Genomic DNA, 15,023 nt, shown 5'->3' on the forward strand with positions numbered 1-15,023 from the left:
CTTACAATTTCTTATCTAACCAAACAATGAAAATTTTACTTAAATTCATAAATTGTATATTAATCTATAGATTTTTTTATCCCCCATCCCATTAAAACTTTAGTTACATTTACTGCTTTAATCCATCCAAATATTTAATTTCTTTTTGTTACGCTTTTTGACATGCATACAAAACAGAAAAAGGATGAAACCGCATTCTCTTCAAATATGCATTCTATTTTCACGTTTTTTTAAAGTACTATCCTAAAAAAATCACGTTTCTATTAGTAAATTAAACTTCTCCTAAACTTAAATAATTTAACTGATACAATATTACTAAAAGAAAGAAGGAAAAAAAGTACATCTAAGCAGCTCAAAATATATAAAATTATAACAAATCACAAAAACGATTACTAATTGCCCAAAATCTTAATAAATAGGATACCTCAAAAAAATGAAAATCTGCTGCCTAATATGAATTGCCGGCTACCATAACTAGTACTCAAACTGACAGAAACACTTGTATAACTAACATGGATTACAACAAAACCATATAGGCCGTAATTTATGGTAAAAGAATCAATCCTAATCGCAATCATTTCAACTCTCAATAGATGTGATTATCCTTACTGACGACAGAGAACAAAAATTCGTCAGCTCAATAACAGTCGGTATCTTAGCATCAGCTTCGAAGTGGTCTTAGATTACAAAATTTTCAATACATAGTTTCATTCAGCAAGAGGACTTACTTTCTCGTCTCATTTGCATGAGGTTTCTGAAGAGCCATGTCTGAATCCTCATCAACCGTCAACTACGTGATCCGCAACATTGCTGATTTAACAGCATCATCACTCCTGACTTCAACAAGAACGTTTGGGACACCATCGAATTCTTTCTCGAACTTCCCTACAGAATGGGCTGTGAATTTATTTCAGCTACATTATCACCATCATCATGTTCAGCCTGCTTGCTCAAGCAACTAGAATCCAATTTCTCAATACCGTCAAGGTAAACTTATTCCCTTCAATCTCTGTTTCTACCTTTTGGGCTGTGAAACTATTCTCCATGTTTCTTGCAAGAATCATTTTCTGATTTCCCCTCAGATTGGACCGCAAGTACATTTGCAGCTCCACTGTTACTGTCTTGACCTGCCAGCTTGTTAAGACTACCAGACTCCAATTTCTCAACACTGTCCACGACAGTCGGCTTCTTCCTCTTCTTCCATTTGGGTTTACTTGGTGCTTGTGTTTCGAGTTCATTTGTGCCTATAAGGAAAACACCGCTTTCTCCCTGTTTCTTGCAAGAACCATTTTCTGATTTCCCCTCAGATTGGACCGCAATTACGTTTGCAGCTACACCGTTACTGTCTTGACCTGCCAGCTTGTTCAGGCCACCAGACTCCGATTTCTCAACACTGTCCACGACACTTGGCTTCTTCCTCTTCTTCCATTTGGGTTTAGTTGGTGCTTGCGTTTCGAGTTCATTTGTGCCTATAAGGGCAACAACGCTATCTCCCTGTTTCTTGCACGAATCATTTTCTGATTTCCCCTCAGATTGGAGCGCAAGTACGTTCGCAGCTAAATTGTTACTGTCTTGACCTGCCAGCTTGTTCAGATCACCGGACTCCGATTTCTCAACACTGTCCACGACACTTGGCTTCTTCCTCTTCTTCCATTTGGGTTTACTTGGTGCTTGTGTTTCAAGTTCATTTGTGCCTAAAACGACAACGCTTTCTCCCTGTTTCTTGCAAGAATCATTTTCTGATTTCCCCTCAGATTGGACCGCAAGTACATTTGCAGCTACATTGTTACTGTCTTGACCTGCCAGCTTGTTCAGACCACCAGACTCCAATTTCTCAACAATTTCCCCGACAGTTGGCTTCTTCCTCTTCTTCCATTTGGGTTTACTTGGTGATTGTGTTTCGAGTTCTGTGCCTATAAGGAAAACACCGCTTTCTCCCTGTTTCTTGCAAGAATCATGTTCTGATTTCCCCTCAGATTGGACTGCAATTATGTTTGCAGCTACACTTTTACTGTCTTGACCTGCCAGCTTGTTCAGACCACCAGACTCCGATTTCTCAACACTGTCCTCGACACTTGGCTTCTTCCTCTTCTTCCATTTGGGTTTACTTGGTGCTTGTGTTTCGAGTTCATTTGTGCCTATAAGGATAACAACACTTTCTCCCTGTTTCTTGCAAGAATCATTTTCTGATTTCTCAAGACTAACATTTTCAGCACCACTAACACGCCGTTTCTCAACATTGCCATCTATCTGCTCCATTTGACTAGAGCTTTCCTGTTTTTGGACATTGCTGCTTGGGAAGGCACTTAAACTTTCACCGGCACCTCCATTATGTTCTGTTGAAGCATGATTATCATCAAGTTTAATCTGTTTGTTTTTATCAGACCTTGCTTTCCTTTTTTCAGATTTCACCTGTCTCTTTATTTCCAGCATATTACAAGCATCATGCTCCAATTTCTCAAGATTGCCATTTTCAGTAGAGCCAAGATTACTAGATTTCTCCAAATTGCCAATTATCTGCTCAGCATGACCAGAACCCAGTTTTTCAACAGTGTTGCTTGAGATGGCACTCAAACTCTCATTGAATTTCTCAACAATGTTGCTTGAGACAGCACCTGCACTTTCCCTGGATCCAGAAGCATGACTATCATTAACTTTCTCAATGACGTTGCTTAAACTAGAACTTGCAGTTTCCAAGAATCCATTGATACCTACAGTTTGTTCTATTGAAACATGACAATCATCATCTTTAATCAGATTGTTTTTATCAGACCTTTGTTTTCTTTTCTTAGATTTCACCTGCGTCTTCATTTCCATCGAATTGGAAACATTATTCTCCAATTTCTCCAGGCTTCCATTTTCAGCACAACTAAAACTACATCCCTCAACATTGTCAGCTGTCTGGTTTACATGAGCAGAGCTATCCAGTTTCTCAACATAGTTGCTTGGGACAGCAATTATGCTTTTCGTAAATCCGGCATCATTTCCTGTTAGTTCCTCAGAAGCATCACTCTTCTGAATGCAATGTCTCAACTGCACACCATTCTTATCTATGACATTAATTTCTGCAGTCTGTCTACTTTTCTTTAGTCTTTTTCTCTCTTTCCTCCTTTTCAGCTTTGCAGTTCTACTTTCAGTTTTTGTTTCCTTCACTGCATCTGGAATGTGCTTATCACCTCCCTGATCCTGGGAAATGCACTGCTTGGAAATGTCTAGGAAGTGTTTACCTTTTCCCGTTTTCCTTCCTTCACATACGTCACCAATGTTATCTGCAAGGAGATTAGGTCCCTTATATCCGTGGCTATCTTCTTGTTTGGGGATACAGGAAGACACGAGTCTATGAGCCAAAATGGCAAGTTGGAGACCTGAAACAGACTTGGGGATCGGCCTACCAGAGAACAAAACCGTAAAACCATTAGCCAACAAAAGTAAGCAGCATAGAAACTAGTCTGATGAAGGAAGCCAAATGTACATTAGCAAGCAGCATCTCAGTTAAACGAAATATAAGACGGCATCTATGAACTAAATTGAAGCACTTCCAACATGCTCAACCTAAATTAAAGGCAAGTTTACAGGCAACAAGTTGGATAACAACTTGTCAAATTTATGTCCAGATATCTTCATTCATGAATAGGATAGTTTCCCTCACTTTGGACACTCATATGCCCAATAAGGACCTCACAAATAAAGTGGGAAAACTTGAACTTGAATGACTAACTACTAAAGCAAAGAATTGAAACAATTATGAACTCATAAAATATAACAAACAGAATATGCACTTTCAGAACGCTTATGTGCTACTTAGCCATGACTTTTTTGTTTTAATACGAAAACGTTACCTTCTAGAATATACACCTTTGGAAACAACTGTCTCATGCCATATTTTGCATGGCAAAATCTCCTGTTTTCCCGAAGACTGGCATAAAAAAATGAAGTTACATATACAAGGCTAAACAAAATCAAATGATGAATATGAAACATCATACATCATAATAGCACTCGCCAAACAACACAACCACCTCATTTCTTTTGGTTCATATTTATTCTAAGAGTGAAACAAAAAGATACATCATTTTTACCTTGACAGGCAAAATCACTCCTTCTGGTAGCTTTGAGATGTGACAATGAAACAAAGGGTATCTATATAAGACACATCTGCAGAAAATATATGAAAAGGACTCGATAAAATATTAATGTTTAAAAAAATAGATCTGCAGGAAAGCAAAAATACTAAACCCAAACATTTAAGAAACTTACATGACTCTGTTTTGTGCAATCATCTGCATGCCATCAATCGGCGAATACACTTCCTCGGGGTAGACAGCTTTATCAGAAATGCAAACAAATCCGTTCATTCCACCACTAAACAATTATGAAGATTGGACTCTAAGTCAGTAACACAAAAACACCAAGACAATTGTTATTGAATAATTACAAATAACACTTTCCATCAAGTGACAAACATTTCTCTCACTTGAGTTTCACGTAAAGAAAAACCAGGATTTCATTAACAGTTGGCACTGAATTTAGATGAATGTGACATTTGGAGGAAAATGACAAGCAAGAATGGAGTACAACACCACACATCAAAAATTGAGAAATTTATGAAGAATACAATTTCTTTCAGTGACAACTTGCCAGGTGATGAAATAGAAATGAGTGAAAATGCTACTCCACAACCTGGGGAATCTTATTTCTTCACGTTTTTCTATCAAAATTGACTGCAAGACTATGGGAGTGCAGCATCAAAGGCATTATGGCTCCATCCATGAAACATTCCCTAGCCAAACAGAAAGGAGAGGATTCTACGTATTGCTACAATTGTAGTATGCTAGTTGACAAAAACAAAAAAAGGTGAGAGCTCAAGAGTCCTGAAAAATGAAGCATGGGTTGCATGGCCAATGCAATCCAATTGGTATCTATAACTTTGATGTCCCTCCAGATGTAGTTGCAAATTTTAGTTCCAAGTGGTAATGAGTTTGTCACTCCCAAGAATGTGAAATGTGTAATCTGGGTCTTAGTACCCCATTTCATAACCAAAATAAGAAAAACAAAATATGGTTCAACTTCTTAAGTCAGATTACGGAGGGGTTATCCAAACTGAATTTACACCAAAACACCATCAAATCTAAATCAATATTTAAAGATCCTCCTCGCCCTCTATCTCACCTCAAAACTCTTGTTTAATTTATTAATCAATATTTATTTACAAATGCAGCAGTTTTTGATACTCCTGAGATCAGTAGGATAAGAAGGCCTATTAATTTAGAATAAAAAAGATAAATTTCAAATTCTATTAATTTATAATATTTGCTAATTTCAATACTCATCTAAAAAGAAAGGGAAATATTTGCAAGCCAGCAAACATATTTGGATCAGGTTTTGGATCCCTAAAATTCTTAATCTAATAGTTCTGGATTAGGTTCAAGAGAAAGGCTAACGAATTAAAGCATCCAGTCTGACAGTCTGTGTCCACTACTAAAATTCAGAAACTGTTACTTTCCTCCATCGGCTTCTTTCTCTCTAGAAGCAGTGCATGAATTAGAGCAAATTTGCACAAGGAAATAACTCAATTGGAAATGTTATTTTCCCCAAATGGTATATTTTCTATCTGCAAATATTTTCAATACCTTTTTCATGGAAATGGTGAGAAATGAGAGTATTCATTTCATATGGGGACAGATGTGACAAGTATTGACAAATATGTTGATTTAAAATAAACAATTCTTCAAAAACAAACATAATTACACGATGATGAAGATACTGACAACTATCATCTGGTCAAAAAATACACACCTGAGTTGTGGGTCAATCTTCTGTAATATATTGGGATCACAATTCTGCTCAGAAAGATGAATTATCGCATCTCCTAGAGGGTGCAAAACATGAAGAAATAAGAAACTGGTACCCAAACTGTTTCTCCGTCTCTCGTCATCCTGATAAGACAAAAAGATTTTCTCAATAAGAAATTAACATGAGTACTGATATGGCATAGTAGTTGAGTGCACATAATCTCTTTGATTATATCTATGAATAGGTAATTTTATCGTTAACTAGGTGTAAATTTGGAAAAGCTAAAGGTTTTCATAGGTGCTATACTTAATTATAGTTTTTAGATCTAAATAGGAAGAACTCGAAGAATGTATAGTTAAGTCTCTAAAGGGCCGCATGCTTAGAAGTGGTTCAAGGAAATTACCCTAAGGTTTTGGTGAACTTAGTCAAAACAATTCTGAATAGCAAACTTCATTAACCTCTAATATATATAAGGTTAATTCCATATTAAATCATCACTTTTACAACTTTATTCATTTTTATCACGACTTTTAAAAGTTGTCATACAAAACCACCACCTTTCAGAAAAAAAATCAAATCTATCAAAGTCTTGATGGATTTCAAATGAAAATCCGTGATATATATCTGAATTTTAGCATGGTATCGGAGCCTTGTCCATTCACACAATTTGAATTTGGCCCGGCCCACGTGAGATTTACGTGAGGGGGGACTTTGTTGCTCGGCCCGTACACGCTACGCGTGAGGGGGAGTGTTAAAGTGGGAAATCCCACATTGGTTGTGTGTGTGAGTGGACATGTGTTTATATATTGGTTGGGCAACTCCACTTAATACCAATTGGTTTTAAGATGGAATCTAACATAAAGGTGATGAAATAACATAGAATTAACCCATATGTATATAAGTCTATATAATATTATGCAATTGAGCTCGACAAACTAAACTAACAATCGGAAGACAAGTGGAATCATTTAAATGTTAGAATTAGGAATATGTACTATTTTCAATTGGCATTTAAAACTGACCTCTAGTATTCACCCATTATTTGTTTTAAGTTACATCCATGCTTTAGTTACTAGTTATGATTTATGTTCCCTCAATTCTTCATATTTTTCACATGCTATATATTTAATTGATCATGCTCACTTTCGGTGCCTACACTGCTGATCTGCAAGGTCTAGTTTTACATTGTTCGCAAAATTTTAAATAGCCATCATAACATAAAAGAGAACAAAGTATTTGGCTCATGTCTATAAATAGCATGTGCAACTCCACCTCATTTGCCCTTGCATATCTAATCAATAACATTATAAATTTCTATTGTTTTTGGATTATATTCTTTTCAGTTTTGTCACCCATGACTCTGTAGGTCTTTCGCACATTCCCCCAAATACCTTCAGACTTTATATTATCTAATATGGATTAATGTTTTATCATGTTCAGTGCTGGCCATTTCATTGACATACAAAGAAAAAAAAACACAGATACACAGTATGAGAAAATCAAAGCAGTATTTGCATTACTGTCAATGTGTGCTCCACTTTTGCAATTTCTGAGAGAAGTCGAGATTCCTCAATGAAGGGTAATAAACAGATAGCCTGCACTCAGATGAGAAGAATATGTCATTCAAAAGATATTATTCATGCTAGAGAGTAGAGACATTACTGAAAATGATTTGCATTAAACCTTACCAGTAGAGTTCAAGAAGTCGTAGAATGTCCAAAAACAAACCAAATTCTCAAAATATTCAGATATTTAGCCAATATTTTAATGTGCAAGTCCTAGGATATCATTCAAGTTGTAGGACTACATTATGAAAGTTTTAACTAGTCATATCAACGACATACCCTCAATTTTGGCAATTAACAAAACTAAAAACTAATTGATTTTGCTTGTACAAAGTAGAATTTTGCAATCATATTAAGATTTAGTTCCAAGATTAGTCATGAGAAAAGGTAGTGATTAGAGTTCTAATCATTTATACGCATTTAGTCCACATTTGAACATATGAAAGTTTCTGCAAGTTTACAGATGAAACCAGAATCAGATATTACCTGCCATTTTTTACGTTTTCCATTCATATCAAGCTTAAAATCTGCCAGCAATTTGATGGTCAGACAACATAAACAAAAAACAAAATAAAAATGTCAATGCAAAATATACAAGTCATGTATAACGATTGTACCTGCTGGATAAAAATCCAATATAGGTGATGATGCATCCGTCATCAATTTTCTGTAAAATACAGGAAGAGCATGTGCACTGCAAACACACCAAACAGGTCACATCTGATACAAGTATCAAATTAAAGAATGAGAATTATATTAACTTGCTAAAAACAGAAAGGAAATTTCAGATTCAAAACCTTGCAGCAGGTAGTACACCCATTAACTGATCTAATGGCTTGAAAGGTTCTCCAAGAGTGAACTGAATTTCTAACTGACTGAGACCATAAAAGTCTGAAGCAAACGGTGCATAATGATAAGGATAGAACCTGCAAATATAATTATTGTGAAAATTAATAACAATCAAATTTACTTGTAATGGAAAAATATTCGCGTGCATTCAATCTTTTTGTAAGCAATATAGCTAGCATTACCAGATACTTAATTGTTCATTCAAATATCAATAGCCGATCTACACAGGTAAGAAACTTAGAAAAAGGAACCATACATGACAGTGATACAAGTAGTAGCAAAATTCAATAATAATCTTGTAGACATGTGAAAGCCGTCACTGGTGTTTTCTAATTTTATCTCACTTCGGAAGAAATGGATACAGCTTTCTGCCAGTTAAACGACAATCTTATAATTCGTTCCAATGGCTCATTGGTCAAGCTTTCAGAATATTCTGAACTTTCGGTGACAAGAAGCACATACCACTGCCAAGAGCATACTCCTTCATAGTAGTATCTCATGACCCAGCAAATCCCTTCCATATATTTGAAAACCTGCATAGAAATGTCACAGATAATATTTCAGAATAATTATTTATTACAGTATAATCACTCAATTAGAATGGAGTATATTTGTGTGAGAAAAAAAATATTATTCAAAAGCAGCCATTTGATGCTATTGCAGATTAGTTTTCCAGATTTCATGCTGACCAAGAAGATTTTATCGCATGGACTTGTAATAATCAGGAGTATAATCCAAACACTAAAGAACTTATACAAGCAATGAAGAAGAAATGAGAAAACATTAAGCATATTTCCTCACCACATGTCTTCGGATGCCCTCACAGTCTTCTTTGGTTGTGGCCTTGAATTTTTTTACATAGTATCTTCCTTTCCAATCACCTTCTCCCAGCTGAATATTTCAAAAGCACAAAGATATCCAATAAGATAATCAAGAGATCTTCCACCTCTTGCTTGCTACAGGCAGGAAGTATAGACTTAACAACTAACCTTGTCAACATCAGAATCTGTGTCGTCAGATGAATGGTTAATTTCTTCAACTTTCGTACCTACCACCTATTTCAGTGTGATAAAAATCCCAATTTTTTGGTTAATACTTTATTGATAAGCCATGAGACGAGATAAACATTTAAAAATTTGAAAAAAGTTATCATTTTCTAGAAATTAACAGGTTTACATTTGCTATCATAAGAGAAGATCCAGCATTCGTGGATAGTGCATTAGGATCATTCTGCTTGGCTTGCTCAACTTTCCTTTTTGAAAACTGTTTTCTCTTGAATACTTTTCTCTGTCTTTGTATCTGAGAAACAATAAACATTACTAAAAGATATGAGAAGAAGCTATCTATCCATCAAAAAGATATCCACAGTTATACCAAGGTTATCAGTTCCATTCCATTCTGGTAGCAATAGCCTCAATATCTAATTCAGGTGGAACCACAGTAAATTTTGTTTTGGAAAACACTGTAGTCGTTTTGGCCAGAATCTTATTCAGGACAAATTTTATAATTCATTCAGCATGTAAAACAAAAGAAATAAGTTTTTTTTCTAATTTATATTAACAGTGGAAAAAACCGAAAATTCACTATTTAATTGTGCTAAAGCCTGATTGATTAAGATTGATATCATTGGTCAATTGTGCTAAAGCCTAAAGCCCAATAAATTTGACAACAGATATTCCTTTTTGAAGAAGATAAATCAGCAAAATTGATTGGAGACAAAAAAAATGTTTGAGAGGAAGTGGCATGCGTGTAGAAAAACATGAGACTTACGGACAGATGTGGATTATGTTTGGTGCATTCAAAAAGACGGATTATTAAGGAGCAAATAAGTCAAATTTCCTAAATAATAGTTAAAATAAAGCCTACTATTTTGGCATAATGGCTATATAACAGAATAAAGCCCACGTATTTTGAGTAAAAACAAGGAACTAGAGAGTATAGACTATTTTCTACTTTGAGACATAAATTGAATATAACAATTTAACTATCACCATTGTGATTCTAAAATAACTATACTTTGATTCCTATAAGTGAAAGCTAAGATAAAATGCCAGAAAGAATTATAACAATGATAATGAAAACTAAAAACATAAATCCAGCTTCAAAAAATTAAATCTATATTTTTGTCACACACACGCAGTGTACAGTAACTACAATAAATCCAAATTACCAACAGAAAGGTGTCAGTAAATATTGCTTATTGCATAAAGAGTGTCAATTCTATACCTGGGTATGTTTTCTCAGGATTGCATCCTCGTGTGAACCCACAGCTTGTATAAAATGCTCTAGACGTGTCAAATTTACCTATAACGTAAATGAGAAGAAACCAATTGAGACAAGAAAATGATCAACCTGGAATTGAAAGTAATAATGGCTTGGCTGAATGTACAGAATATGGTAAATGTTCACCCATAGACCATAAAAACAAAATTAAAAAGAGAGATTACATGCCTTCAAATAATGCATGGACGAACACACATATGGAACTCATGGTAAAAGTTCTTAAGACTTCAAGTATATTGCAAGCCCACTGATTGGCTCACTGATTGTTTGCCGATATTAACATTTTGAAAGAACATGATAAAGGTCTGCTGGGCTGGTAGCTCATTGATTAAGGATTAGCTTTATAGTACAGATAGCTGAAGATCTCCCTGGGTTGGAAGCTTCTTTAAAATAAATCAACTAATCCTAAGTATGAATTTCTTAATAGAAAGAGACAAGCTGATTTCTATGCCCTTTCACTTCCATTATGTAATACTGCAAATTGATTTATCAAGAAAAAACCCAAATATCACATATCTGAGTTCAAGGGTAAAACAAAAAAAGTTTAAGGATAAAATAAAAATAAATTGTGATGGATTTTTGAGAAGATATCTCCAATCAAGTAGTAAAGTGGCATCTCATAATTATAATTAACAATGGAGCCAGCTTCAAAAATAATTGATGAACAGAACCTAAGAAAAAAAATTAATAAATTTGTTATACATGCATAATCACTTACATAGAGTGAGCCTTACTTGCATGACGGGGCTGCCTTCTACGAGAATAAGGTACACAAAAACTTGATTTTTGACAAATATTTCAAACAAATTATTGGTGAGTCAAGTATATGCCTTTCAAGAGGAAGTCCTCGAAACATAGTGTTCCTTCGTTTAGATATTTGATCCTTTTAAAGATTTACTATTTAAGTTCCTCTAGTAAATCCTCAATTAGCTAGGGTAGACTTCCCATTTAGTTAGGTTTCTATGCCTTTACTATAGCACTTACTCTAAAGGGGGAAAATTACTTTTTCAGATTTTTCATTCATACATGCATTATACCATAAAATCATACGTTACAATAGTTTAAAAAAGCCAGATAAAATTAGCGGATTTCATACTAAAAACTCATTTTAGATATCTTCATAATTTGTTTGTTAGATTAAGTATATACTCTACTTAACTACCTTAACCCCAAATTAATTGGGGTTGGCTAAGGAGATTCTCACCTCAAAAGAATCTGTCAAATAACCACCCATTTTAAGAAATTCCTTTGTGTACACCATCATGAGCATATCAATAGCCCCCTTCAAAATCCGAAATGAATGAACATTAGATTCATAAAAGAAACATAAAAGTTCACAGAACTAAAGATGCACAATTAAAAAATAAAAACTTTTATCAGACAATTTAAATTCACCTAGATGAATATGAGTTTGCTTTCCGCCAAAGTCATAAGCAGTGAAACATATGATTTTCCATTTGGAAATATTAGTGAAACATGTTAATGTATAGTAAGAACAAATATTGATCTGACCTCAACACCAGGTTATATCAGTTTATACAAATGTAAATTTACGATTCAAGATGGCTATACATAATAATAGTTTACCTCATATATAAAGTATATAATAACATTTCACACATTTAATTCAATTAAATTCTTTTTGTTCTTTTGTTCCTTGTAGTAAAATCAGGTGTATCAGAAACCAAACACGAGAGCGGTTCGGATATATCATAATTGATAACCCCATAAATTGCCATTCTTAAGATAGAGTGTGATGCTACATATATTTTTTGTAGAATCATAGAAATGCAGATGATATGCACAAATGCCTCGCAGTTTGTTCAAATCATATCTCCAGTAAAAAGATTACAGCTAGCTCAAATGGCCCACCTCAGATATTGCTAATGTAGGTATGTGCGGCAGGAAATCATTTCCAATAAACAAGCACATTAAGACAAAATCATCAATCAAGCGCTCCAAGTCTGTCTGCATTGTTGATTTTGGTATTCTCATATCTTCTTCTAAATACTCCCTCAAAACCCAAATGTTAACGAACTGTAACAGAAGATACTTAAGAAAAGTTAGTTTTGTGGAACTACTAGAATTAATGTGGAGCCTTTTCCAGACCACGGAAAACATCATTGATTTAACTGGATAAGACTTCTGATCAAATGTAAAAGATGAATTGATCAAATGATACCACAGTAATGATAGCAAATTGTGTGGGTAATCAAATTTGTGTACAGCTAAGATAACCCAAGAAGAACCGGCTTACTTTCTCCATGCAGCATAGAATTGATTGCAACTCGAAAAATACATAAACAAACTAGAAAAGTAAATTCCATGATTGCAATACCAACCACAAGAATATATCATAAAACTCAAATCTCAGACAATTAACCAAAAAGATAAAAGTAGAATATCCGGGTCATTGATTCACCTACCTTACATGAAAGCAAGGAGAAATTTGAGAAAGGTGATAAAAACGCTTAAAATAATGATTTTGTATGTGCAATTTTTTTCTCTTTTTAGTTTGTAACAAGTGCAGATCAAGAAAAGTTTAATGAAAGTGAGCATTATGATTAATAATTTATATTCCTGTTCACAACCTAAACCCTGATTCAAGAAAGTGGCACAATAAGGGATTGATGAGCACTTTAGCCATTAATTATTTGTATAGGTCAAGTGATAATGCATAAAATCAAGACATTGTTATGAAGCATTAAGAAATAAAAACAAAAAGCCGAAAAGAATAACCTTAAAATTTATCCATGAGACATACTGTTCCAGGTTTTCAGCACCATTCTTGTTTGAGTTTGTTTCCTTTTGCTCCTGATTCATAAACTTCACTTTTTCCACCTTCTTAATAGAAATGCTGGATTTCTTTCCTTGATGGAATTTTCTCTCCAAAACAACCCCTCCATTGAGAATCTCCTGTGTTTCGAACAAAGAGAAATGATAAAGACAGAAATTCTTATTCACAGGATTAGAACTGTCCCAAGACATAAAATTAAATTAAGAGCTTAATTAATAGTCTATAAACACGAACCTCTCTTAAAATTGAGAAATGAACTTCATGAGTAGCTAATGCAAGCATAATCAGATCTGCGTCCTAAAAGTAACAAATATGTCAAAAAAAGACCTGCATAACTGTCCACATGCACACTAAAACTTAAAAAAAGAAATTTAGGCAAAAGAATTTATTTACCAATCCATACAAGCAATGCCGTGTGTTAGGATCGTATCCTGGCAGATCTCTTTGCAAGCGAATGTATGACATTATCTTGTGCTCCCCTTCACCAGGTACACCAGAATCCGAGAGAATAACCTGAGATAACACATATGCACAGACATTAAAAGCAGAAGTGAGACACCAAAAATAAATAAATAACAAGACGCGTGTCCCAAAATGCTCCTATTACCTTTATTCCCTGCCATCCTGAATCATTATTCATCCTCAACCGAACGTAATATTGAAGTGCAGATGACAATAAATCCATAAACTCAGTTCCAGGTGTGATTACATGGGAGTCCAATTTTGATGTGGTTACATTGGAGTCCAATTTCGATGGCTCCTCTAAAGTAATAGATTCCGCTCCTAATTCCATCATTTGTTTATCCTTCAATGAGTAAAAATCAAAAATCTCTCAATGTACTTCTAATTTTTCACTATATTAAATAAAATACAATTCTCTATTAAAACAAACACTCACAGCAATCTCTGCATCTTTAGCAGCTCGAAAACGCCTTGACCTTTGTTGATTCATCTTAGCTCGCGGTGCAACACCATCTACAATACATAATCAATACCAACAAAAGAACACATACAACAATGTTTTTTTAAAGCTATACACACATGAAACTTAAACATAATATCAACTCACCAATGCCTAAAAAGAGAAGTTTACGAGGTCTAACAACCGAAAATATCCGATCAATGTACTTGAACATATTCTGAAAAACCTCATCATACGTTTCAGGAGGCGGCTGTAAATAAAAACAATCAAACATTTTTGAAATAACAACAAATAATTTAATCAAATCAAATCAAATAAATTAAAAAATTAAAATTATACCACTCCTTCAGGATGAAAGCAAGGGTGGATGATTCCGTTCATGTCAAGATAGAGATTATCGAATTCCATTCCGTTAGGGTTAGGTTGAGACGTATCAATCGGAACTTTAACGCCGTCAACCATCTCAAGTTTCTCTTCGACGGCGTCCACCGCTATGCTTGGGTACTTTTCCGTTAGCCATCTATAGAATGATGGAATTCCCATTTTTTTTCTGTGTAAAGAAGAAAATGTTAAGTTTTAATTATGTATCAGATGTTCGGCGTATTAAGCATGAGTGAGCAAGTTCTTCTAGCTGAGGTTTTACTAGCTACTGTAGTTTGTTATTATGGTTTTTCTAAAACCCTAATTTTTTTCAACAGAAAGAAAAAGATGACGGAAACGGCGGTTACATACAGCTGCGGGTTGGGGACGTTGACGTGTACGTTTTTTAAAAAACTTAAAAGCAAATTTGGATTACTGCACTTTTATTATGTTT

The 15,023-nt window shown here is 34.5% G+C and overlaps 1 protein-coding gene across 1 annotated transcript; it reads right to left on the minus strand.

Moving 5' to 3' along the window:
- Window positions 1–475: 475 nt before the first annotated feature.
- On the minus strand, window positions 476–14,935 carry LOC126685104 (5'-3' exoribonuclease 3-like). The gene is made up of 23 exons (XM_056105633.1): window positions 14,549–14,935; window positions 14,357–14,459; window positions 14,186–14,262; window positions 13,895–14,092; window positions 13,681–13,800; window positions 13,522–13,584; window positions 13,230–13,406; window positions 12,363–12,527; window positions 11,695–11,772; window positions 10,434–10,511; window positions 9,384–9,506; window positions 9,197–9,262; window positions 9,009–9,098; window positions 8,670–8,740; window positions 8,156–8,284; window positions 7,976–8,052; window positions 7,845–7,885; window positions 7,314–7,388; window positions 5,797–5,936; window positions 4,258–4,362; window positions 4,080–4,155; window positions 3,840–3,916; window positions 476–3,388 (listed from the first exon to the last, which is right to left on the minus strand). Exons 1-23 carry the CDS (start codon window positions 14,750–14,752, stop codon window positions 1,036–1,038), a joined length of 4,686 nt encoding a protein of 1,561 aa, XP_055961608.1. The 5' UTR covers window positions 14,753–14,935; the 3' UTR covers window positions 476–1,035.
- Between the last annotated feature and the right edge of the window lie 88 nt (window positions 14,936–15,023).

This window comes from Mercurialis annua, linkage group LG1-X, assembly GCF_937616625.2.
Source record: "Mercurialis annua linkage group LG1-X, ddMerAnnu1.2, whole genome shotgun sequence".
NCBI lineage: Eukaryota > Viridiplantae > Streptophyta > Magnoliopsida > Malpighiales > Euphorbiaceae > Mercurialis > Mercurialis annua.